General features: G+C 52.3%; 1 protein-coding gene across 3 annotated transcripts in view; it reads right to left on the reverse strand.

Moving 5' to 3' along the window:
• The window catches only part of SCAPER (S-phase cyclin A associated protein in the ER), a 143,368-nt gene that overhangs the window by 58,947 nt on the left and 56,922 nt on the right, over positions 1-27,499 (reverse strand). For all 3 annotated transcript variants that reach the window (XM_045824868.1, XM_045824867.1, XM_045824870.1), the window contains exons 23-24: positions 24,964-25,090; positions 1,620-1,735 (exon numbers count right to left, since the gene is read on the reverse strand). In XM_045824868.1, the coding sequence (XP_045680824.1) occupies positions 1,620-1,735; positions 24,964-25,090 (243 nt within the window). The remainder of the gene's footprint in view (positions 1-1,619; positions 1,736-24,963; positions 25,091-27,499) is intronic.

Genomic DNA, 27,499 nt, shown 5'->3' on the forward strand with positions numbered 1-27,499 from the left:
AGCGGTGGGACAGCTGTCCGCTGCGGCCGTCTCTGCGCAGCCCCGTGAGGCGTGAACACAGTGCCGCCATAAGTCAGCGGGGGAGGAGTATTTATCAGTCACTACGGCTGATCAGCTTGTGAAGCCGTTTTTCACTTTTACTGTGGGGGGGTACTCTTCACTTTTCATGAACCTCCACCCGAAAGCAGATGTTTAGAACTACATTAAAAGAACCCTGCCGAGGACTAAGGAACTGCGGGCTAACAGTGGGTTCGCCCAGTGCCACTCCAGGAACTGTACGCACCGGGGGCCGTGACGCGGCGGTCACGTGAGGTGCACGCGGCTCCCCTCCACACCGTCCCCCCCCCCCGCCCCCGCCCGACGGGAAGTTGTTCGCACGGCCGACTCACTCCACCTCCGCACCCGGAGTCAGTTCTGAGAGGGGAGTTTAAGGCAGCATGGAGACACTGCGGTTCGTTTGTAAACATCGCTGCTGGGTCCTCCCTGAGCTTTCTGTCTCACACACACGCGGAGTTCCCAGTGGTCTGGGCTCACCTTTCCGTTCGGACACGCACACCCACTCTCGGGGGCCAGAGACCTCCGCAGGCGCTGGGCTGTCCGGCGCGGCACTTCCTGCCTCACGGAAACGTCTCCGACTCGAAGGGCACCGACACCCTTTCCCTCTAACCTTTCCTTTGTCAGTGCAGCAAGAAAAAAAACAGACGCGCTTCACCGCCAAGGAGCTCGCACACAGCAACGTCACGAAATGCACAGGAAGTGGAAAACAAAGCGAGTTCCAGTGGCAGCAAGTTCACGTCACTGGACCGAGAGCACGGTCTTCAGCCAGGAGAGACATCTACGTTAACGACGGTCGCCTAACCTGTGCGGCATCCAGTTTACGACCGATGGACCGCACGGCGGCACTGCCAGGCGGACGAGACTCCGGGGGCCACAGAGGGGACACACCCGCGTGCCCAGGCAGCTGCCCCGGCCGTTCCAGCTGGGAATTGGCGGCTGGAGACGAGGCCACCTTGGTCTGCCTCCGGAGCTGGTGCTACTTCTACTTTACAGAAATGTGACCCAGAAAACAAAGCACCATCCTTTTGGGATTTTTCTTACCTGGTGACAAAGAGCACTTTGCAGGGAAAGGCCCGGCTACTCGGCTGGGACTGGGCCGACGGCGGTCTTGGCCCCCGAGGGCCCTTCCTGCACGTGAGTGAGGGGCTGCCGCTGCACACTCAGGCCCTCGTGCCAGGCCCACTCACCTCTGTCCCATACACAGCACAGAAAGTGAGCTTCCTCCTACCGCTGTTCCTTGGTGGTCCCCTTCTGTGAGCCCTCAGAACTACCCCGGAGTTTATCAATTCCTCTTGATTTAGGGCTAGAGAACGCTGCAGACCAAAGAGACTTCCTTCCTAAGGCTTCTGGGGCTCAGTTTCAGTTTTGTAAGTGAGGGCACGCACTTACACCCCGCATCAGGGACTTGCTCTCAGGGACCTTCTCCCCGACGGGGGGAGTGTCAGCTTCTGCTGTTCAAGCCTGAACACACATGCAGCTTTCTTGTGGCCTCCCATATGGAAACCAGGGCAGCAATTATCCGTGAGTGAAACACGAAAGACAGGCTAAAAGGCCGTACGTACTTAGGAGGAATCCGTGAAACTGTGTTGGCGTTTGCGGCTGGGACTGCTCCCTGAAGGACGTGTTCGAGGGCTGTCAGTCCACCTGCAACCTGAAATGCGATCTGATCGGCCACGTTCTGGAAAAAAAAAATACACACAGAAGTTAGCTCCATTTCCCAAGCATAAAGCCATAACCGAATGAACTATCGAGTTGCCGTGCGGCCCATTCTGCGGGTTCCATTACCCTGTGAGTACCCAGGGAGGCTTCCTGGGAACCGCAGGTCCGAGTGGTGAGCATGGGGGACACGGCTGCGGGCCCCCGGGAAGCCGCAAGCGTGAGGGTGGGTGAGACCAACAAGCGGACGGAGACAGCATTTTAAACACAGGTTTTTAGCCACACTTTGAGAAACGGGATCATTTTGTGATGTTCATTACGACCTAACAAGACAAATGGACTTCCACGAAGACTTCCTCTCCTAGGATTTCCCTTTGGAGATATAATACTAACCATTCAGTGAGACCTTTTACTCTTTTACCACTTCCGTTATTTTAGGAAGAATATTACACCATTTTCGACCTCGACCTCTGGTTATCTCTGCCCATTTTCTGAACTGTTTACAGTTCCTGTGGGACAAAATTTCCCCAGGTTTGTTGCATCCCTCTGACATGCGGAAGGCAAGCGTGGTTCTGGGGTGCACTGTAGCCAGGTTTAGGGGTGCAGAGTGTCAGTGCCTCACATACGTGCAAAGCAGCACAGCAGCCTCTTAGGGGCTGAACTGTGTCCCCCTCCCAAATTCTTACGTTGGAGTCCTAACCCTTAGTCCCTCAGAATGCAAGTGCATCTGAGGATGAAGTCGTCAAAGAGGCGGTTTATTTAAAATGAGAGTGCTGGGTGGGTCCCGATCCACCCGACCTGGTGCTCTCACAGGGGCAGGGAGACACCAGGGAGGCTGGTGCGCAGAGAAGGCGGCCGCTTACGCACCCAGCAGACGCTCGGGGCGGGGGGGGGAGCGAAGCTGCTGCCCCCTGCGCTTCGGACGTGCAGCCTGCAGGCCTGTGAGAAATGAAGTCCTACTGCGTGCGGCGCTCAGGCTGCGGTCCTTCGACAGGGCGCCCGGGCCGACTCACACACAAACCCTCCGCTGCAACGGCGCCTTACAATTCCCCCAACGGTGCCTACGCCCACCAAGCCTTCGAGTCTCTGGGGAGCAGCGAAGTGATCTTGGGGGGAGATGGGGGTTCTGGCCAGGCTCTGTCCAACACGTCCACCTCAGGGCTCTCACGGGCTCAGGACGGCGCTGCAGGATAGGACGGGCTCCCGGGCCTCCGTGCAGGACGCAGCCGGGGTGCGGCACTGTAACGCCCCAGTCACTCCATTGCTCCCTTTGTGCCCAGTGCAATACAGTTGAGACTATGACACGTTCACTGTGAATCCCATACAGGAACTCACACTTTCAGGACTAAAAACTAATAATCTATTTTATTACTGAAAAAAGTTTCTTGGCAATAAAACTGGCTATCAGAACAACGAAACACCCAGATGGATTCAGCAATCTGTTTAAAACCGCAATGCTGTTATCGTTACTTCTTCTTACGCTGGGACATCGACACACCAGAAAGTAACCCGTGTGTCCGCCTATAACACACACGGAGAGAACGGCACACCCCCCCAGTGCGCAGCCGGACGAGTGGCGGCACCCAGAACACCCGGGACGACGACTCCCGTCAGGAAAGCTTGGCCACCTGCCCCCGCACCGTCCACCCCCCCCTTCCCACAGGTGCAGGGTGCCCTGACTGTGAAAGGCACTGGATGCCCTGGCCTTCCTTTCATGTCTGCAGATACAGGATCGCAGTGCTGCCCACAGTGTCCACTCTTCCGGCTCAGTGGACCTCAGTCACGTGAGACCCCGAAGGCCACGCTTCCAGGAAGCTCTTCCCGACCCTCTCAACCCAAGGCAAAAGCTCTGCCTCTAACCGTGCATGTCTCGAGGCCCTACCCGCTCCTCCCTACTCTGTCCTGACCTGCCTGTGCCGGCGCACCGCACCGGAAAGCCACACCGCCCTGTGGACACGGGCAGGCACAGGGCAGGCACAGGGCAGGCACAGGGCAGGCACACCTTGCTCGATGAGAGGAAATACCTCACCCAGAAAGAGCAGCTTTCCTTTCCCTCTTGACCCCCTTTCCAAACACTCTGCGTTCACTCAGGTTTGTGGAATCGGAACTTCCATAGAGAGCTTTATCGTTATTCTCTGAGTGAGGGAACAGCACCTCTAGCGACAAAACGTGTGGCCTCACGCCTGTGCCTGGCAGAACGCCGTGCAGCTCCCCCCCCCCCCCCCGCGCGCCCTCCGACCCTGTGAGACCCACAACTGGCAGGCAGGCAGGGTCGGCAGCTCTGCCCCCGTAACCCGGCTCAGCCAAAGGCCAGCACAGAGCGACAGCTTCCGTCTGAATTACACGGCCTGGGAAGCCATTCCGTTATTAACCAGAGTAACTGTTGTTACCTCTCCCAACCCAAAGGGAGGCAGCTGTTACTCTGCGGCGGCCCGCAAAGGCTGGCGGCCTTTGTGCTTGACTTCTCCACAGACAGCAATCACTGTCTTTGTGACCAGGGAGGAAGGCCCCCCGAGCCGCTGAGGCAGAGGTGGCAGCTGGGGGCTCTGTCTGTGGGCTCATTAGCAGGAGGGCGAGCTCTGGGCTGAGCCTCTGGCGGTGCCTTAAGACCTGTTTAGAGGTAACACGAGTAGGTTTTAGCAAGTTCTCAACTTCAGAACCCGCCAGCCTCATGTACAGAGATGGGAAGATCCGAGAGTGCATTTTTTTGTGGTGGTTTGGTTTTCCCGTGTGGAAAACTTCCCTGACACTTAAAGGTCACCTCGTGCACAAATCTCCCGTCTCCACCAGTTGTTTGCTTAGAGGAAGCAGCAGCAGCACAACGGGCTGACGCACCTCGTTCTGCGGTGCAACTTGCCCCTGCCAGGCCTGCTGCGCACCGCCAGGTCCCACGCAAACGTCTTGGCGCAGCCTGCAAGCTGTAGACGCTCGCGCTGGAAGGGACTCAGGTTCTGGGGTGAAGACCATCGCGAGAAAACTGCAAATCTGTGGGAACGCGGTGCCCAAACGACTAAAAAGCACCCCCCACCCCGCCCTGTTTGGAGGCAAAGGTAAGAAGGTCACTGGGGCTGAGGGAGGCTGGAAAGGCATTCTCAAGGGGTCAGGACAATTCCTTTGTGATGCGAATCAGGACAGGGCGTGCTGGGCAGGCACCCCTGGGGGACCTGCACTGTGCCCTCTGGGCCTGTCTGGACTGAGAGGGGGTGGGGGGGCGGGGGCGGGGCTGCAGGACGAGAGACCTAAGTGCTCCGGTCTCTTCTCCTTCGCCCTTCTCCGACAGAGACCCCGGAGTGTGCACACAGAGTTCGTGCCTGCAGTGCGGCAGAGCTCACAGCAAACTCACTTCCGTCTCCCTCGTCCCCGGGCCCCGCAGAGCTGTGCAGCGGCAGGCCCAGCCCAGCCCGGCACCAAGTCAGAGGGAGAGAGACAGAGACAGAGACAGAGACGGTGGTCCAGGGAGGCTGCACCTGGAGCTGCGTGTGCGCTTAGTGGGTGGAGCCTGCGACAGCTCCTCAGGGCACCACGGCTGTAACAAGGATGGTTTCCATCCAAGTGAAAGACAAAAAACCCGCCTAGGAGGTTCCTGGGCTCCTCTGTCTGTCCCCTTCCCCCTTGCTGGCCCGCTGCTGGGCGAGGGCAGACTAGAGGGGTCTCCCACGGCAATTCCCCTTCCCCACTTGTTCCGGCATCGCCAGTGTCCTGCATGTTTTCAAGTTGGGGAGCAAAACCACCTCGGGACAAGGAGACCCAGTAGAATCCACTCTGGGCAAGTCCGCGCTGTGGACGCACGGCAGCACCATGGACAGACGCCCTCGGGCCCAGGGGCTCCGGGGCAGGACCGTCCAGCCCAGAGGCTCTTCCCACCAGGGACGACCACAGGGTTCCTGCAGCACCGCTCCCTCGCCACCGCCACGAGTCCAGTTCCCGACGGATTTCTCTATCAGCTAATCACAACCCACACCGCACGGATTACCCGTTCACGTTTACAAAGCAGCCTGTGTGGGTGCTCCGGCAGCTGGGATTGTGTTTCCACACAGGGCCGAGCAAAAACGAGGCATTCAATAAGTAGTTGCTGAATCAAAGGATGGAAGTGCAGCCCGTTTTCTGCGGGTTCTAACACCAGGAGTTCTCTTAAGAGGAGAGAAGACCCAGGAACGCGCAAGAGGAGAGAGAGGCGTAGAAACGCCCGTGAGCCTCAGAAGTCCAGGCCCCGGTCTTCGGCTCCCTGCAGGGGGCCGGCCAGCAGAGGCGGACAGAGACCTGAAGGCCTCGGGCCCAATTCTCAAGGGCAGTGGCGACCCGACCCCTTCTGTCCTCAAGGGGGGAGGGGGAGTGCAGTGGTATGCAGTGAGAAGAAACTTACGAAGGAAGCAGGAACCTACACTCCACTGTTCCTCAAAGTGCCATCCTGGGGGGCGGAGCGGTATTCGAGGGGCTGGCCACGTGGCCGCCCCAGGCGGCTGGTGGCTGCCAGCCCTGAGGCCAGCCCCGAGGGGAGCTGGTTGTCCCCCCGCAGGGAAGAGAACCAGCCCCCGGGGACTCGGTTCCAGGCTTGTGTTTCTCAGCTGGTGAGTGTCTGCTTCTGAGGACGCGGTCCACCCGCACACGCGTGCTGCGGGACAACCCCGTGTGCGCTGGAGAAACACGCTGGACTCTTGGCACGCCCGTCACTGAACACCCCAATTCCGCAAAAGCTTAGACTGGACACTCTGCGAAACACTCACAGAAAACCTCACTTTGAAGTGCTCTCCGATGTGCTGGAGTTCCTGCAGGCTTCGCTCAGCTTTCCTTCGTGGTAACGTCTCACACAACCACGATGTGTTTAACCAACCTGAGACGTCATCACACTGGAGCAAAACTACTGACCAAACTGCAGCCTCTCCCCGGATTTCCCCAGTTTCCCCCCGAAGTCCCTTTCCTGGTCCAGGGTCAGCTCTGGAACACTGCGTGGCGTGCAGCTCAGTACTGTTTTGAAGACAGGGTGCCGTAACTTTCAGCATCCGAGGGGGCATCCCGAGCTCTGACATTAGCATTCACTAGCGACCAAAAGGAAAAGAAAAACTCTTGAAATAGCCCGGACTTGGGGAATGCATGACGAGAGCTAACTGGAGTCTGTGGGGCTGAAACAGGAGGAGCATGCCAGGGAGCAGGAAGGCCCGGCCCACGGCAGCAGGGGTGGGCCAGGTGAGCGCGAGTCCTGGTGACCCGAGGGCGGTTCCCGGCCACATGTCCAGTCCCTCCGGGCCCCAGGACCTGCTCGGCAAGGGCAGCCTTCCGAAACGCCCTCCTCCCTGAGCGTCAGCGACCCCTGCAGGCTGTGCTTCCAGCTCCGGCGCAGACACTGCCTCCGGAGGACGCCGCAGCACCGGAGCCACCGGCTCCTGCCGGACAGGAGGGAGCGAGCACCCTCTGCCTGCCTCTGGCCTCTCGCAACGCCAGCCGGGAAACACCTCCTGCCACTACCTTAGCTTCTTCACACCCAACCCTGGTGAACGGAACAGCGGTTCAGATCGAGCATTTGTGTATAAGACTGAAAATCGGGGAGATTTTACTGCGTTTGTCATTAAGTGGCCATCACCGTTCAATGCTATCCACTCCTCGGACGAGATCAAGGAGTAAAACACAAAGGAGGAGAGGGAGGAAGAAACAGAAGACGCTTTCCTAGGGAAGGCAGTTTTCCTTCCAGCGGAGGTCGTACATTGATGGCCATGCATTCAGAACAAAAAGCCAACTTTCCGCTCTCCCCAGTCTGAACCTGAGAGGACTCCCGTGGCATCGCCGCACCGGAGCCTCTGTTCTCGAAAGGACCTGCACATGCCGGTTGGGTGCTGCTCCTCTGAACAGCCGCAGAGCGACAGCACGGAGTGCGGAACGGTGGGAACGCAGTGGTTTCACAGAGGGGACCAGAATCAATCACGACTCCCCCGTGCTCCCGATTCCCAAGCCCAGCCGGCTCCCAGACACTCAGAGGCAGTGCATGTTTGAGCTCCGTAAGCCACCAGCTACCCACATACGTGGGTCTCTCCTCTCAGAATGTGCATTTCATTAAGTGCACCAAGTTCTGACAAGTCCCCCTTTCCTCTAATCTGCCAAAAAAGAGTCACCAGATGGGCCTGGGCATGGCACTGCCAGCCAGTGGATCTGAGTTGTTTTTGTTTGTTTGTTTGTTTAAGAATACAACTTGAACCCTGGCTGGTGTGGCTCAGTGGATTGTGTGCCAGCCTGCGAACCAAAGGGTCAGCAGTTCAAGTCCCGGTCAGGGCACGTGCCTGGGTTGCGGGCCAGGTCCCCAGTAGGGGGCGTGTGAGAGGCAACCACATACTGATGTTTCTCTCCCTCTCTTTCTCCCTCCCTTCCCCTCTCTCTAAAAATAAATAAATAAAATCTTTAAAAAAATACAACTTGACAGGAAGAATGAGGGTGATTTCAAGGTTAACCGGCAGGTCAAAACTGTGAAATCAGAATTTCCTATACAAGGTTAAACACCATATTGTTGATTTAAACATATTTACATGAAGATGTGAGTATAAAAGAGATAAAGTTATTTATACAAGCTGCAGAGTAAAAATTATTTTATGCTCCTAGTATCTGGAATAGTGCCCGGCCCTGAGTAGGTACTTTTGTTGGATTAATAGATGCATGTTTCTGTGCCAGTAAAAACACCTGCCAGCCTACAAGGGAGTAACTCAGAGGACTGTAGGTCCGGGAGTGGGGAGCGCCCGGCGGGCGCAGGCGGTCCAGGGGAGCTGCGTTCCGCGCGCACCGCTCTGCCCTGTGAACATGGCGCCAGCTCCTCACGCCTGACGACAACGCACAGACACGCACAGGCCACGGCTGGGTGGGAATGTGCTTTCTGCAGAGGCGGACTCAGCGGCCAGCACCGCCCGTGGTCGGCGTGGCTCCAGGTCTGGACGGGACTCGTCCCCTCTCCCGCTGCCCGGCTCTGGGGCAGACCCGCAGAGACTGCTCCCCGGACACCACCACCTCCTCCTGCAGCCCGTCCGTTAATTCTGTAACAGAATCCTGACTGCAAATGCCTCCTCTCTGCCGTCACCTGGAGCAGTTGCTGGTGTCCTGCCTGGATGCCGCCCACGCCGTCAATCACCCAGGAGTTTGGGGCGCTCTGTCTTACTGCTTTACACTGTCGTTCGTGTACTCAGCCTTCATCGAGCGACCGCCGTGCTGCGTTAGGTGCCGGGGACAGGCAACACGGACGTGGCCACACCTCCGCGGGGGTCACAGTCCGGCTTCTGCTGCTGCGGGGCGCTCGCTTCCCACCCACAAGACGGAAGGGCTGCAAGCCCCGCACCAGTAAGACCTCGACACACTGCCCAGTCCTCACGGGTGAACGCTCTGATCAGAACGGAGCTCTGAAACTACCCTTATTGAATTTAAGTGAGCCAAACTATAAGAGTAACTTCTATTACTTAATAAACCAAAGTGGTAAGAGGAGTCAACCCCTCACAGCGACACTTCCGCAATCACCCACGCCCCTGGTGTGACATCGGGCATCACGAGAACACACAAACGATACACAACTTCAGCAGAGCGTCAACGTCTCAGAGGTGGAAACATCACCGATTCACCTGAGCCTTGTCTGAATTAGGTAAGAAGTTAAAAAAATCTCTTCCTCGGCCCAGCAGAAGGTTCTAAAAGCCCTCAAACGAAAGCAGTCAGAGGCGGCCCAGACACAAGCCCACCTGCTGGTCTGCAGGTCGCTGCCCTGACTGTGTTACACACGTACCTACACACGCGCCACTCACACGCACCACTCACACACACACTGCGTATGCAGTTTCCCACTCACCTGCAGAGATTTTACTTCAGAAAGTTCTCTGTGTCAGCCACAGCCCCGTGTCAATTACACAGACGAAAAGATCATTTCGTGTCTTTCTGACCAGGGATTTACATGCACATGAACCGTGAGAGTGTCTGACATAACTGGCCATTCACAAGGACTTTCCCGTTCTGAGAAATTCCAAATGCTTTGTGGATAACACTCCATTTTCTTGGAGTTGCCTACACCCATGAGAAAGAACCGTCCAGGTCAGGACGCGTGACCCGAACACACACTGTCCGCACTGTAAGAGGCGGAGACGCCCAGGGCCGCTGCCCGCACCACCCCCGCCGCCCCCCGTGTGAGTCTGGGGTGAGGCCCGTCTGCGACCCCGCAGAGCCCCACAGCTCGCTCCCGGGCAGTGAGCCCTTCAGCGGGTCTCCACTCCGTCAACGGAGCGGTGGCTGCTCTTCAAACAAGACGCTGACTTCTAACTGTTACACTTGGAAGGGGAGCGAGTGAAACGATCACTTCACATAATTGAGCTTGGTGCTCACGTGAGCACATGGAGTTGCAGCACGACGTGAAAGCCCGGGCTGTCGGGGGAGTAAGTGGAGGAAACACACAAAGGGTGTGAACCCGGGATTCTCTCACCAGGATGGGCAGGAAACAAGCGCTTCCGTAACAGGTGCAAATGCTAACAGAATGCCCGGGGGCGGGGGCCGGGGGGGGGGGGCGGGGGAGTGAAGACCAGGGGTGGAGTCTCTGTGCGGGGCGGGGGCCGCCGTGCAGGTGCTGGCAGGGAGGGCCGCGCGCCCCCGTGAGTCCGTCACGGAGAAACATGGCGCCGCGCACGCCGAAAGGGCAGACGGCGCGTTGCGTGCGTCACGCCTCAGCAGAGCAGTTACCAGTGCCGGGAAAACGGTCCAGCTGCACACGCGGCTTGTTTATCACATCTGACAAGTGCAGGGAACCCTCCGTCTCCGTTCTCTGGTTCTCACCCTCCTCCCAGCCCTTCGGTCGGACCTCCGGCTCTGCGTCTGGGCGTGCTCCGCCTCAGTGCTGTCCCCCAAGCTGCTCCCCCTCCCCACCTGCCCCAGGATCCCCCATTCCTCACGTTCCTCCGTCCGCCCTGCCTTTTCGCTCCCAGCTGTGCGGGCTGACGCCGGCTTTCCAGCCGTCCATTCACCTCTCACTCACTCACTCACTCCCGTCCAGGGAGTCTCCCCAGGGCCCACGCCCCTCGCCGCTCTCTCCAGGGCATCGAGGACGGAATCAGCCCCAGGTTGTCCAAAGGAAACGCATCTCGAGGAAAGGAGCAGACACAGATAAGCGGAGGAACCGGGGGCTACGAAAGACGCGAGATCCCAGGTAACGCAGGAAGGACGGCAGCCCCGGCAGGATGAACCCACGAGCGCGGACGCCCTTGCGGGGGCCGGGGGCCACGAGTGCTGGGGCTCCCGAGCAGGCAGGTTGGGTCCCCGAATTACGTAACTCAACACTCAGGCAGCGCCTACCCAGGTATGCACGTATTTAAGCAACACTGAACTGGTGTACACACTCCCCCTCGTCCCTTCCTGCTCAGTGAAGCCCTGGACCTGTGGACCGGGCTCTCCCTGCTCTCAGGGTGGACGCGACCACGGGGTGGGGCCCTCCTGCCCTCTGAGAACTCCTCCGCCTACCTGTCCGCACGCTCTCCCGGCCTGACCGGGAGACACGTTCCCCACCCGCCCCGGGTGCCCACACCTCCCTCGTGGGAGAGAAATGCCGTCACTTCCAGGGCTGGAGGGCCTTCTCGCCGCCCTTCAGCCATCGCGTGTGAAACACGTTGTTTTTTTTTTTTTGAAAAGACGCACTGAGAGCAATCCGCGGCAACCAGTGTGAGAGTTCTGCGCTATCTATCCATCTTCCCGTGCTGCCAGTGGTCACTGCCGTGAGCAGGCCTGACACTCTGCAGATTAAAATATAAACGGGGAGCTCGGCTCAGCTACGCTGAGTCCAACCACTTCTGACAGTCTCTACAGCGTGATAAATACCGTCTGTCTACAGTTCCCCTGTATTTGAAAGCTACGACAAACATTTTGCTGAAATGTAAACAACTGACATCATGACTGGTGAGGCAGTGGGCTGCAAATTTATCTAAAATCAAGAAAACAAAGATCTTGTTTGACACTGGATAAACCATTAGTGGTCACCAAGGGAGCAGCTCTGGGAGGTCACGAGTGTTGTTTGTCATCGGTCTTCACAACATGTGCACCAAAGACACTGTTGCAACTCAGCTGAGGCAGGAATAAGTAAATGAGGGACAAAAGAATTAGAAACTTGCAGGAAAAGGGTAAAATTTTCTCTTCAGTCCAAAGGAGAGTTTTTAATTGGAGCAGAATCTTTAAATCTGCAAACCTTAACTCCTGGTTTTTCAATGATTTTAAGTGGCAGAGAGTGGAATGAAATTCATGACTCTAATTTCTATAAAGTTCGATAGATCCGTTCCTTCACGTCCTCAGAGCCACGGGGCAGAACGGTCCCTGTCTCTCGGCACGGCCCCCCGGGGAAGGGGTGCAGACCCAGCTCGGGGCCGTTCACCCGGCCCAGGCCTGTGGACGACTGGGACCTATGTTCAATGAAGATGGCACTCAACCACACTCTATTATTTCGTAATTATAAATCATACAGTTACGTTATTTTTATATTTATACATTACTAGGTTAGAACACTGCCGGCTGAATGTTGGTGACACCTGTGACTGGTCCTGGTTCCCACACCTGTGCTCCTGGGCCTCACGCACGGACGGCTTAACGGTAACAGGTAACACGGAGGGCAGATACGTCCATTTTTTTTAAATCTCTAAACGTGTAAAGGAGTGTTTACGAAATGGGAGGGAGGTCACTTTGAGACACATTAACAAATATGTTAGATCAGAGTCCAAAATCAAGGACTTGGCTTCCACAGTAAAGATCAATCCCATTATTTTGTACATTTTATGTAAGGCAATTCGCACTGCCCTGCGTGAGAAACTGAAGTCTTCGCTGTCTCTGCGGAAGCTACCATGACCGACACTGAGTCACTCTGCCGACGTTTTGAGTATGGAAATGCACGGCAAAGACCTTTCCTAAAGGTCGGAGAAGGGAGACAGTTCTACTGTACAAATGGAAACAAAAGAATCTATGTATGTTACCTTGTACACTATCAGCTAAAATAAAAACCGACCTAGCTTCATTCATGCTGTACCATCACAGTCAAAACCACTGGATTCATTTTGTAAAACATGCAATTATAAAACCAAAGACGAAAGCATGAATTTGTGTACCTCGCATAGTTCTCCCCACTGGGTAGTTAGGTCAGTGCTGTTTTTCACGGAACGTGAGCTGTACGTTAAGCCCTCCACAGCGTCTTTCAACCAGCAGGCCTGCCCCCGAACACACCCAACACCAGGAAAGAGAAAGCGCGGCAACACTCGTCAGCCACAGCCTCGCACCGGCCCAGCTTCCTGGCCCAGCGTGCACCTGCTCCGCCTCCCGGGGAGACAGCCCTGGAGCTCTGCCCTCCTTCTGCCCTGTCGTTGGCACTGCCACCAGCCAGGATGCTCGCGTCTGCACCTGCGACCCGGAACAGACCAGAACTGCCTCATGTAAATACTTTATAGTCTCAGCTGGTTTGCTCTGGGACAGAATTATTCTAACTTTTGCACCAACTCTGTCCTGGCCCCAAAAGACTATATCGCGTTGGCTTAACTCTCCAGTGCCGGTGAAATGTCTGGCTGCCACCTTATGTAAGGAAGCCCACACCCTTCACACAGCATCTGTGTTTTGATACAGCTCAGTAATCTCCACGGGTGAGGAAGTCTTCCTAAAGCACAGTCTATGAAACTGTGCACCGTGGCCTAGTTCTCATTCTCCACGACACTGAAACAGTGTATCTCAGACCTTTTCATAAAAACCTTCCATAGATGCAAGCTCCAGTGGCTTATTTTTTATCCTTCTCCTAGTTCACTGAAATCTCATCCATCCACTAATTTTGTGGTTTCTTTAGTGAGTCTTTATTGAGTACCTGTAACATGTCGGACTCTGGGCTAGCTGCTAGGGACACAGGCGCGCAGGGATCCCTAAAGACTCCCCAGTCCGATGGGAAGACAAACAAGCAAATGATTTTATTCTGGTAACAAAGATTCTCAACCCTGGCTCAACATCAGTGGCGGAGGTTTTAGTTAGTGAGTCGGTGCTGGTCCAAAGCATCTTTTTAAATTTGTATGATAAAAAAAAATGTACAGCACTACTAAAAAGACAGGATCACCCAGTCAGCCATATTGACTTTCTAAAACTCCCTGACTGTTCTGAGGTCACGGGACACAGGGGAGGGGCCACCATCTGCTCAGGAAGCCTTCCAGGGCACAGGGCACGCAGTCGGGTCTTTTAATCACGGAATTTCCAATCTTTTATTTTGCCGTGGGCACGTCTAGTCCGAAAGGCCAGCATCTGCTGTGTCTTCCCTGCTGCAGCCCTTCCCTCCAACCTTCCTTTCCTGGCTCGGCTGGGGTCTGCAGTCCAGGGGACCGCAGCCCTGCCCCTGAATAGGCTCAGGCGAACAGCACGTCACCCTCAAAGCTGAGCACCTCAAAAGACAAGGACAGAAGAGCACCTCACAAAAGGATGGGTGCCACACTCGTTTTGTAATTCTACTTCTAAAAAAACGTGTCCTAGAGAGATCCTCATATAAATACTCAGCAAGACCTGTGCATCATTTTTATTCCACAAAGTCTGCCCTTTACTAGTATTTTCCAGTCTAGGAAAAATTTAAGAGCACAGGGTAAAGAATAGCTTTTCTGCTGTTGGAAGTGCCACGCCAAAAATACCATTTTGCAGATAGGGCATGTACAAGTTCAAGATAACTCATAACCAGGAGTGTCAGCACTCATCACACTCTCAGAAACTGTGGCGCAGAAAGTTGATGTGTGTGTGTATCTGTCTCCCTCATTTATGTTTGGAAACTACCTGTAAAAAAAAGTTACAACTCAACGTAAAGAGAAATGCAGGTCTTAACTTGTGCTACGAAAACACGCCAGAGCAGACACACTCGGCAGGCCGACAGAAATGGACTTCACCTTTGTTACCACAGACGGACCGGTCTGCCTCTTCCAGTTATTTGTAAAAATAGGAGAGTACCGTGCTGAATAAATTTTACAAACTATTCTGAAAGTGTAAATCACGAAAGAAAAATACATTTCGTATACTACAGGCACTACTCTTATATTTTGCCAGAAAGTTTCAACTTATTGTTGGAAATTGATGACATTAAAACACTGATGAGCTCACTTATGCACTAAACTTACTACGTCGAATAAAAGCCTCCTAAAAATACTTTGGAATCTTGGCTTTGCCACTTACGGTGCGACCTCAGCCAAGTCAGTCAATCTCTCTGTGTCTCGATGTCTTTATTCTTAAGAGGAGGACCACGTTAGGTAATATCACAGAGTTCCTGCAGTGAGTTACAGGACAACATCACCAAGCGCTACAAGGGTAGACAGATGCTCAGTAAACTCTAGGGTTTGGACGCTGCTGATCACTGACAAACATTTCCCAGCTTTAAACTGCACTCGCTGCAGATCAACAACGCGCAGTGCTGGCGAGGACGAGTGCAGACGCCTGCAAACCACAGGCGGGCACAGGCCTCGGCTCAGCATGGGGCCGCTCCGTCAGCACCAGAGCTCGGAGGCGCAGCCACGGGCACGGCCCAGGGACGCCAGCGTTTCCTCCTCCTCGCCCACGGAGACCGCCGCCCGCCCCACAGCGAACGCTCTTGCTTCCGGCTCTCGGTGCCGCGGTGAATGGGCTCTCTCTCTTCCCAAACAAGGATCTGCCAACTGACTCTTCACTACGATACGTAATTTAAGTGAATGACAAGCAGACTACTGACATAAAAAGTTTCGGTTAAGTTGAACGCTTTGGAAAGATTCAAAAAGGGCAACTGCTACACAAAACTGCCGGCCAATTAGGTGTGAGAGAAGTGAAACAACTGGGGGGGGGCGCGGAGAAAGCCAGAGGACTGACTTCCAGCTGCTGTGTTTGAGGAGAGAGACCGGGCAGGGAAAAACGAGGGGACTCTCACTTATTCTAGTAAATATTTCTATGTTGTTTAAATTTATTGTTAACAAGGGGCATGTATTCCAGTAATAAAGGTTTTTTTTCTTTAAAAAGGACTCTGTAACCCTGAAGTCCCCCGGACAGAGGGTCAGCCCCCTGAACCGCAGCCCTCCCGTGAGAGAGAGCACTGCGTGCCCCTCCAACCGCGCCCACACCACCTTCCTCTACTGGGACTGAAGCGTTTCAGGTTTTTAGTTCTAGTTTACTGGAACTAGCGATAAACTGGCACACACACACACGCACACACACACACACAACTGGTAGCTGCGATGCTGAAAGTCGGACTGAAGAGGAGCTGCAGCGGCCAACCGTCTGTCTCCCAGGCCACCGGCCAGTGCAGCCGGTGCAGCCAGCGCACACGCACTGGACACGGGCACGGGTCTGCGCCTTCTGCCCTGCCCCTGCCGCCATGATGGGGTAGTTTTGCTTCTTTGGGGAAATTCAATTAGCAATATTAGCCTCGTCCCTGCCGTGATGGACACCACCGAGATCCTCCTCAGTGCCCGCAGACAGGGCAGATGGGCTTGCTGGTCCCTGAACTGCTAGTTCACCGGAGAATTACTGCCCACTCCTATAAATGACTCTATGTGCTTCTTGTCATAAACACAGTGGCACCTCCTGAAATCAATCTTTCATGACCTTATTGATTAGGACACTTAGAAATAATGAGACTTCACTGGTGGCAGAGTAATGCCTGCAACAAGAAAAAAATACTCCGGTGAGGGCTTGCCTATTAACACTGCCAAATTTATCTTCCGACTGCCCTTTTCCTGCTGCAGATAACTAGAAACTCACCTAGAAACATGCATGATAAAAACTTAATTTTGCAGTTCACATGCATTTTCTTAGTATTTGCTGGTCACATATTTTAAATTGACAAAATAAACAGATCTAAAAATAATTTGAGTGACAGAAGTACAAAGTCACTGCACCAACTGAGAGGGAATATTAGAATAAAAATTGGAAAGCTTAAGAGAGACCTTCATAGAACATACTGTGTGATAACTGAATATTAAAAAAAGAGTTCACATTTATGATTATTTTAATATTTCTATTAAATATGTTTAACTATAAAACAATAAAAACAATTTTTGACCGCTGTCTCCCTACCCTGTACGATCAGTATATAATTTCTAAGCAAATGCGAATATCTGGGTTTTTCTAGAGTGATTGCAGAACAAAATTATTTAGGAAAAGTCAGAACACTTTAGAACAGAGTAAAATAATACACACTATTTAGATATGACTGTTAACTAACTGGGTTTTTCTCTATCACTGAGGCATCGTTAACGTGTAACACAGTGCACAGCGTCAGGTCTTCGGTTTGGTGGGTGTGGGCAACTGCACACACCTCCGCAGCCATCGCCTGAAACACAACACACAACCACCTCTTCTCCTTCTCTGTGTCTTCTTAAAAAATTACAAGCCGTATATAAACCTGTCAGATTCTTAAGATAGATAATTCCACGTTCCTTATGGTAGTCTTCTAATGCGAACTAGCTAAAGAAGGTTTGAAAAGCATTTTTATTTTACTCCGGGCCATATGACCCACCTGTCACCTTCTGACAGAATGCGGGTGCCACACAACCGCGTACAGTCGTGGGTCAGCTGCTGCTGGGAAACGACTACAGGAACTGAGGGCTTCGTAAGTGAGGGGGACAAACACAAGAGGCTCCTGAGACTGGAGGTTCCCCAGTCCCTCTGAAGGGTTCCGGCTGAAAATAAGAGGGGCGAGGGCACATGAAACCACGAGGTGCGGTGCGCAGGGAGTGTCTAGCGGACCGCAATGCCAGGCGCTGCAGGGTGAGAAAGCCCTCGGGGGTTAGTGACGCTTCCCCCGAGTCTAGGCGTGCGTTGAAGAGCCACAAACTTTAGTTGGCAAAACACTGGCGGGGGCTGGGGGGAATGGTGTGTCAGGAAGACTTCCTACCTTCCACAGTATCTGCACAGAATCTTCTACGATGAATTTTGGAAACGTCAGACCAACGGCAAACTGTGTGAAAGCTATCACATGTCATGTGACAGGACATTTCTGAATTCATTTCAAATTATGAATGCAGCCAGCTACGTGGTTTGCTTACCCAGGCTCCAGAGATTCACAGCTGAGTCTCTCTTTAAATTTGGCAGGATTCTAAAAAGTCATGAAAGGCAATTGGAAAAACTCCATGTCCAATCCATCTGCTTAAACTGTTTACTTATAGGAACAGCATACAAATGTCTCATGTTCCTGATAATCCACAGAATGCTTCTGGGACTCCGTTACTACCCAAACTTCAAGGCAGTGTGGATCATCACAGAGGAACGAGAAGAGCTGATGAAATACTGATACAAGTCATGCTCACTTGGACCAAACTCAATGTTATGGCAAGAATGAGGCAAGTGCTTGTGCATGTACCAGAATGTTTCAGAAACTCATGTTTGAAATAATTAAACATTTCTGGAAGAAAAGGGTCTTTGGAGAAGACACATTTTCATTTTAACTTCAACTTTTAAATGTAATACAAGTGTTGGCAAGGATGTGGAGAAAGGGGAACCCTCTGCACTGTTGGTGGGAATGCGGACTGGTGCAGCCACTGTGGAGAGCAGTCTGGAGTGGCCTCAAAAAATTAAAAATGCCGACTGACCCAGCAATTCTAATTCTGGAAATTTATCAGAAGAAACCCAAAACATGAGTTTGAAAGAATACCCTGGTAGGTACATCATGGTATCACACACTGAGTTTTCAATTTGAATTTTTCTGATTATTAAACAGATTCTGTATTTACTTATTGGCTATCTGAATTTCTTCTTTTGGAATGCCTATTCACATGACCATTTTCCTACTGGGTTGCTGCTGCTTCTCCTTCTTCTTCTTCTTCTTCTTCTTTTTTTGTGCTAATTAAATTGTAGAAATTCCTTAAATACTCTGGATACCACCTCTGCATGGGTTCCCAAGATCTTCTCCCACTCTGTTTCTTGTCTTTTTATCCTTTTTCTGGTGTCTTTTGATAAATACAAGTGCCTACTCTTAATGTAAATTTATCAACACTTCCTTTATGATAAATGTCTTCTGTATCCTTTTCTGGCCTGGGCAAAACCTCAGAGTCAAGATGCTTTTCTGTGCTATCTTCTGAAAGTTTGTTTTTTCTTCTTACATTTAGGTCCATCTGGAATTGATTTTTGGTTTATGACATGAGGTAAGGTCAAATTTCATTTTCTAAAAATAAGGGTATTCAATCATTATAGTATCATTCACAAAATAAACCACACTTTCCCCTAATGCCTGGCGAGCCTCCTCTCCCCACACACACATACACAAGGGCCTCCCGCGTCGTGCACGCACACCGGGACAGGACTGCTGACGACGCGGTTGTGTTCCACTCTTCCCCTCCACCTTCGTGTCTTCCTTCCCGCACCCTGGTGATCAATCTGATGGCTGGTGGGACACTTTCTCCCACGTTATTCTTTTTGAACAGTCTCTTGGTCATTACTGGTTCACTGAAATTCCATATTTTAATTTTAAAATCTCCATTTCCACTTCCATGAAATAAAGCTTTACTTTCACAATATGGAAATTTTTTAATCGGGCGCGCTCTCTCTCTCTCTCTCTCACTCTCTCTGCCACCACGGTGCATGAGGCTGACTCTTCTTTGCCATGTCTCCTCACGAGACTTTCAGGATGAAGAGGTTCCTGGCCAAGAAATCGGAGCAGAGCCAGCCCCTTGCCCAAAGGATTCGAATGAAAACTGGTCATAAACCAGGTACCACCACTCCAGGAGGAGCCGCTGGAGAGCAGCCAGGCCGGGTCGAGGAGGATGCGCACCAGAGACGCTCACGCATCCGGGCCTGTGTCCGGGCGGCTGGCATCTCACCCTGTCACCGAGGAGATGATGACCATCTGGACAACTGGGCGTGTTTTACTGAGAAATTATTGGGAAAATGACTTTTCCCCACTGTTAATATTTTCCTGCCCTAGTGGGCTGGCTCCATAATAAATATGTGAGATCTCTAGAAAAAAACAAGATCCCTGGCTGGTGTGGCTCCGTGGACTGAGCTCCGGCCTGCAGACTGAAAGGTCGCTGGCTTGACGCGTTCTCAGGGCACAGGCCCAGACTGCGGGCCAGGTCCCCACCCAACTGGGGCGGGGGGTGATGCTGGAGGCAACCTATGAATGTTTTCCTCCCTCTCATTCTCCCTCCCTTTCCCTTTCCGTGAAAATAAATAAAATCTTAAAAGAAAGAATTTTAATTGGGATGACACTGAACTTACAACTTAAGAGAAGAAAAGAAATATTTCCTACAGTGAGTTTTCCAATTAGTGAACATGACAGATTTACTTCTAAAGACTGAATATTTTGGTATTATAAATACAATTGATTTTTACTTATTATCCTTGTATCTAGTAACCTTGTTAAACTTATTAGTTTTTTGACGCTAACTATCCATTTTCCTGTAGATACAATTTGTCAGATTAAGAAAATTTCACTCTATGCCTACTTGACTACCATTAATTGATACTGAACTTACCAAATGCCTTTGCGGCACCTTTTGAGATGACTGTATGCTTTTTCTTCTCTTCTTTTAATATGACAGAAGCAGCTATAATTGATTTTCCAATGTTAAACCAATCTTGAATACCTTGAATAAATCCAATTTTGTTGGGATACATTATCCTTTTTATATACTGCATGATTTGATTTGCCAGAATTTTCTTTAGGAATTTTGAATCCAAGTTCATGAATGAGATTGGCTTGTAATTTTATTTTTTCCAGTTTCACTATGATGTCTGCAGGTGTAGATTTCTTTTTACTTCCCCTGCTTGAGTTTCATTGGGCTTAAACCTGTGGGCATTAAATCTGTGGGAAAGTTCTCAATGATAATCACGTCAAATACTGTTGCTGCCCTATCACCTTCTCTCCTCTCCTTCTGAATCATTACACAGAAACTAGCCCTTTTCACTATATACAGTACTACATGCCTCGTGCAATCTTTTCTGTATCTTCCAATCTTCTTCATGTTTCAGTCTGATTTCTTTCATTTCTATTACTAACTTTTTTTAATCTAGGTAACACTGATTTACAACATTATGTAACTTTCAGGCGTACAGCATTATCATTCAGCGTCTCGGTCTGTTACACTGTGCTCACCACCGAAAGTTCAGTTTCCACCCGTTACTGCATACCTGACCCCCTTCCCCCCGTTCTGGATCCCTTCCTGTGGCTCAGCCCACCCGCGTTAATTCTCTCTCCAGCTGGCTTATCCTGCTATTGTCTCACACACTGTTCTCTTAATTTTGATTGCGAAATGTTTAGTTCTCAAATTTCTGTTTTCTTTCAAATATGCCATCACTTTAAAAAAAAATGAGTACTTATATTCTTGAAGCTCATCAGTGTGGTTCTGGAAACCCTGTTGGTCTGCTTTTACTGATTTTCTTAATCCGTGTTGTCCTGCCCTTTTATATGCCTAATTACATTTCTCGGTCAGACAGTGTACTTGAAAATTATTTTGTTGAAGTAATTTGAGACTTAGCTGGATGCTCGCTTCCTGCGGAGTGGGTTTTCCATGCGCTTCTGTCAGGCACCAGGGAGCCTGAGCAAGTCAAGATCACGTCCCTCTTTGCAGTGACGGGGGCTGAGCTGCCCCCAGGTGACGACGGGGGCCGAGCTGCCGTCTGCGCAGTGACTGGCGCACTCCCAGATGCCCCTCCGCTGGGACAGCCCCCCAAGCCAGGAACCCGGGTCTCGGGGCTTGGCTGCAGTCCCCCAGCCCCCCACATTCCTTCCCTACCAGTTCTACCACAATGTCGCCCACCACTTCCGGGGTCACCAGCTGCACCCGCCCCAAGTGCCATGTTCCCACACCTGGGCCCAGAGACTCCGAACCCCTCAGGTACAGCAGTCCAGTTCCAGGCTGCACTCTGTCTGCCTTACTAACGGTAAGCAGGGGGCGGGGTTCTGAATCACAGATGCGGGTACCACTATTAGGTCCATAACTACAGACAGGTTAAATTTACCTTTAATTTCCTTAAAGATAAACAGCACAGTTTTAGGACCTGTGACTAACATTTACAAGGCCCTGCAGCTCTCGTCCCTGCTTGCTCCTACCTGTAATGACTCCTTCACTTCTGCGCTTGTTTTCTGACTGTGGCTACTTGTTCTTGTAAAATGACTGGACGTGTTACCGGAGGCCTCGGATAGAGCTGCCTTCTTCCAGTGGGGACTGGCATGTGCTTCTGCCAGGTCCCCAGGGACACCATCATCCATCAGGGACCGCTTTAAACTCAGTTCAGCATTTGCGATAATACAGGTGACACGCTGCCCCAGGGCTGAGCTAGGGCTCCGCACTCCCTTCCGCCCCTCGCCCAGAGGGCCGTGCTGATGTCAGGGCAGGGTCTGGGGAAGGGAACACCTCCCGTGGATCCCCCACGTGGGCAGCCCTCAGGCTGCTTCTCGTGTTTTGTCCCTCATGCGGCTGGGAAACCATAACCCGCGCCTGCCAGGCTGGCAAATGCTCTCGGGGAATTCAGTCATAAGCACGGCTCTCACAATCCTTGCTTTTTCTTTAACCTGGTCATTGTTTAATTTCTTTTTAGCGGTTTGATGCTTTTAAGAAAATTATTTTTCCAGCACTGTTGGATGTTTTTGTTTGCAGAGTGGGTGCAAATGCTAGAACACAATATTTCTTACAGAAGTAGCTTTAGTTTGCTAACAAACACAACGCATGCAGCAAAGCTTACAAACTTTTCACCTCCGAACAGAATCACAGAACTCAAAACAGCAGGGGAACCCCGTGTCCTGACCTCTCCCACCCCAGCCGTGCTCCCGTGCATCACGATCTCACCCCTGTGCTCGGGAGCAGTCCTCGGACCTTCCCGAACACCCCGAGGCAACCTCGTCCGCAACAGCAGACACACCGCGTGCTGACGTCTCAGTCACGGGAGCACTGGGTACTTGGCTTTAGCTCTAATCATTGTGTCACTCCAGGCAGTTTTCCAAACAAAAAGAAATGCCTATTTACAATGCCTAGATCAAAATCATAAATGCCACCGGCCAAATTACCCTGAAATGTCAGTACAACTCTACAAACGGAGTTGCACAAAAGGGAGGGAGTCGGCCTCGGCGAGGTGAAAGCATTCAGGGAAGTCGGAGCCGGGCCTCACTGGAGGCTCCCGCAGGCTGGCAGGGGTCCTGCAGCGCGTGCCTTACAGCAGCCCCCGACACAGACCACGTGGACTGGGAGCCAGACGCCACTCTGCCCCCCTCCCCCGACTCTAAGGAATCAGTGCCACTGCAGTAAATTGCCCCTTTGTGAGTGAAATAACTTTACTTAGATCTTTATAATGAACACCTTTCTTATAAACATCATTTTATTTTTTCCTCAAAAATTCTGATTACTTCAATCTAAAACAGTATTCATAAGAAGGTGAACATGGTGGTATTTTCAAGCAACTGCCTTTACTTCAAAGTATATATACCCTTTATAAAAACAAAAAATAATCAGTATATATTAATTTTAAAACAATTACAGAGATTTCTCCAAAGCACGCCAAATCTCCAAACCCCACGCAGCACAAGCCCCACATCGACCGGCCCCCCAGCTCCGTCACTCGGAGGGGCCGGGGCCGTGCTGGGCAGTGCGGAGGAGGCTGTGGCCTCACCGCAGGGCCACAGCGAGTACCTGCTCGGCCCCACAGAGGGCAGTGCTGAGCACCACCTTGCAATCAGGGTGGTCACCATCCACCCCTGAGGCACGGGCCCTGACCAGACCCAGACCCAGACCAGCAGCAGTGTCACCAGGGAACTTGCTGGGAATACAGATTCTTGGGACCCACCCCAGACCTGCTGAACCAAAAAGCCCAGGGACGCCCAGCAAGCTGTACTGTCGCGAGGTGACACTCCAGGCGACACTGATGCAGACCGGATCCCGGGGCTCCCTGCCAGAGACACTCTTGCTCACTTGCCCTGACCCAGGGCTGTGCGAGCAGTAGTGTCTCCGGTCCCTCCCCCTCCTCTCCCTCTCACACTCACACTCACACACACACACACCCCCAAGTCTTGAGCAAATGTCCACTGCCAGGAGAATGGATAAAAAACTGTAGTATTAACACAATCAAGCAACCACTGTACAACAAAGAAAATAACTGAAAAAACAGCTACATTTATAAGCTTAAATAAAACTTAGAACCACCACTTTGAATGTCATAATTAGAAAAAGTCTAGAGTATACGGTTTTATGAAAGCCAAATACAAGCCGAACTAAATCATACAGAAGAGGTAGGCAAAAGTAGGTTTACAGTTGTGAGTACACCAGTGTACTCTTGTATTTACTGTAGTATTTACTTGCATTACAACTGTAAACTGACTTTTGCCCATCCCTGTATATTATTTAACAGTACATTTATGTGATAAAGCAATAAAACTATTTTTAAAAGACAAAGAGGAGCCGCCCCTTTACTTCTGCGCAGGGTCTGCCCAGAGGGAGGCGAGGCCGGTGGGCGAGGGGGGCCGCGCTGGGGGCGGCCAGTCCCCGGCCTGGGCTGCGCTCCGTTCCCGGCAGGATCTCGTGTTGGTTCCTCCTATTGCCAGTCTTTTTTATGTATAAAACGTGGTGCAAACTTTAAACCCAGAAAATAAGAAAAAAAATGTGGGTAATACACAAATAATTTTCCTCGAATAGGAAAATTAGGAGAGATACAAATTGTGTAAACTGTGATTCATTCTTCGGTTAAAAAATGTTTAAGACGTGAGAAATTATTTATGATAAAATTAGATAAAATGTAAAAAATGTACAGTAAAAGGATTAGAAAAATACAATAAAATGTTAACAGTGGACATTACAGAGAACTTGATTTCTTCTTTGTATATTTAAAATTTTCTATAGTGAATAATAAAGACTTGAAGTTATTAAGAATTTTTTAAACTGTCTTTGAAACATTTAATGACTCTTAAGTCATTAAAGAAAACCGCCAAAGCTATTATTGGAAACAGGAAGAAAATTGGTGTTTTGTGAAAATCTATGATTTATGGGCTTTATAATTCAAAGTGTTATATTTCCTGCCATAAAAGCGTTATATATCTTTATTGGTATGATTCCATTTAAAATAATTTCATTTTGTTTGTGTGGAGAAAAATATGACGGAGAAAACCATGACCTAAAGAACATATTTTTGTTGCTTCAATTAAAACAACTGAAAACAAGTTCAATTTAATTAGGAGCAAAAGGAAATCATCCATCAGCGCTGACTGGCTTTGGAAACACGGAAGCAACGCGAACGCTGGCCTCTGCCCGGGAGCCTCGCGTCCTGTCGGGGGGAAACAAGCTCAGAGACAGAGGCCAGGGGCTCCGGTTAGTGACGTACCTCCTTCTCCAGGATCCTAGCGACCTCTCCCAGGGTGCGGTCTAAAGCGGAAACCTTAGTGTTTGCCCACGACCCACTGTCTTGCGCTTGCAGCTGTTTTAGAAGATCTTTGGCTAACCGCTGAAGCCTTCAACACAAAATTAAATGGAAAGGAGTGAGTGAAAGAGAATGAGGACGTTCACCAGTTAGACTAGCACACTGCATTTTCCTCAGCTTTCTGAGACAAGAGTTACTCCCATTACCGCATTAGGAACTGCCCCAGAGCCCCCAAGGGGAAGGAAAGCCAGCCCCTCCCAAGGCTGGTCCAGCTTTCTGCTCGGGAGCCACCCCGATGCTCGTGGCACCAAACCCCGGCGGTGACGGTGCTGTCCCCGCACGCAGTAGGGGAGCAGCTGCTGCGGTCTGTCCCCGTGTGGCGGTCGAACCAGAACCGGACCGGAGACGGGGAGGCGAGCGCATGACGGCAGAGACGTGAGTGCGAGAGCCCGAGCAGGCGTGCACTCGAGTCCTCACTGTGCGGTGAGCACCGCAGACGCTCACTGCCGACCTCCGCGGGTTCCAGTGCACGAGCAACGCGGGACTGCCCGACACGGCCCATGCCATCCGCCTGGACGATCGAGCAACCGTGTGCTTCCCACCAAGAAACAGGACACGCGACCCGGATCGCGGAGTTCCTCATTCAGGAGGGGGGCTGCGCATCTTTCCGTAGCCCTCCCTCCTCCGTGTCCCGGTGAGCGCGCCTCTCCCCTCCGCTCCGCGCTGCCGCATCTCGCCACCACACACCCGGGAGGCCCCGCCCAGGTCTCTCGGGCTCCGCCACGTCAGCGCCGCAGCCGCCGCTTCACCTTCACCTGCGACGGCCGGACTCCACGGGCCGGCCTGCCACCACCTGCTGCCGTCTTACCGCTCCTGGCAGCCACCCCCGGGGGGGGGTCACCAGTGCCTGTTCAGCTCGCACTGCGGGGCTGGGCACCCCCAGGGCCTTGCCCCCACCGATTTTTTTAGCTGGGTTGGCAGACACTGGCCAGCCTCCCACTCCTGGTCCCGAGGAGAAGTCAGGCCGCGCCTGCCCGCTCACCACAGAGACAGCGCGGCACACGGCCCGCAGCCTCTCCCTGCCCACCCCTGCACTCCCCCCGCTTTTCTACGAAGACCCTGCGTTTCCCAGAGAGACGGAAGCCACTGCCGTCGGCGGACAGCCCCGCTCTCTGCCGCACGTCTTCAGGGCTCTCTGCGCCCCACCCGCTCTCTCCGCCTCTCCCGCCGCAGCCGCAGCCGAGGAGGGCGGCTTCCTCCCACGCGGGCCGGCGCACCCGCAGCCTCTGCGGGCACCGCGGTCTCTGCACGTCCACACCCGCCCATCCTCCTGCTCCGGCGTCTCACCGGACGCTCCCCACTCACGTCGTCTCAAGTGCTTCGCCCGCCTCCACGGTCCTCACAAAATTCCCCCTCACCCCGCAGTGCGGCGCTGAAACGTGCCTTTCTCCGCCGGGACTAGCCCTCGAGACCGCTCGTCACACGTCGCCCCCACACGGAGCCTTACGGCAGAACGTCCTGCCGCGAGGGGCACGTTCCGGTTCTGGACGGTCCACCGTGGCGGCTGCTGAGCCCTTGAAATACAGTCCCCGCGGCCAGAGGTACCACCACACTGGACAGTGAGAGGTGCAGAGTCGCCTGGACGAGAGAGGCCCTCGGCCACTGTCCGCTGTCCGCTGCCTCACCCACGGCGCCCGCAGCGCTGCCGGTGCGCCAGGGCGCTCCGCAGACCTTCAACGACACATGGTCCGAGGAGGAGCTTCTTGTTTACGCTCTTAATGCTGCCCGCAACCTCGCAGGTTACAAGGTACGTTCCTGTACCCGACATCATTTAAGCCTCCGAAAAACACTGCCCGTGAGTGTTGTCCCCGTTTGGAAAAGGAAGAAACCGAGGCTCCAGGAGGTCAGGGGACTTTCCCCAAAGTCCCACGAGCAGTACCAGTGTTACTGGGACTAGGAGCCTGGACGGCCCACCCTCGAACCTCAGGCTTTTCTCTCTGTACCACGTGAGTCGACCCAGAAACGGAAAGCTATTCACAGGTGAATAATACCCTAGGATACAATTTCATCCATAAATGCATTTATGTAAAAATTTAAAATTTCTCAAAAAAAAAAATACAACAGCAAATGCAGCTTAACAAAGACACTGATGAACTCTGGGTTAAACCCCAGCTACCTATATAAGGTTCCTTGGATGTGTGGAAAAACGAACACGAAACTCTCCAGCCCGAAACACCTGAGCTGGAAACAGCACGGAACACGTGTGAGCCCTGGGAAGTTTATTCACTCCAAATCTCCGTCTCCTCATCTTAAAAGTGAGGAGTTAACACAGCGATTCTTTTTTCCTCCCAGAGCCTTTGAGGCTCACAGGTAATTAGTGCAATGTACCTCATTCGCTACGGCAGACATCTAATAAATGGTCAACTGTTATTACTACTCATTGACAGAAGGTTCTCAATCTAACAAAAGTGAAACGGGACGTAAAAAAAATACAAAAACT

Source organism: Phyllostomus hastatus, unplaced genomic scaffold, assembly GCF_019186645.2.
Source record: "Phyllostomus hastatus isolate PE091 unplaced genomic scaffold, TTU_PhHast_1.1 phas_scaffold_555, whole genome shotgun sequence".
Taxonomy (NCBI): Eukaryota; Metazoa; Chordata; class Mammalia; order Chiroptera; family Phyllostomidae; genus Phyllostomus; species Phyllostomus hastatus.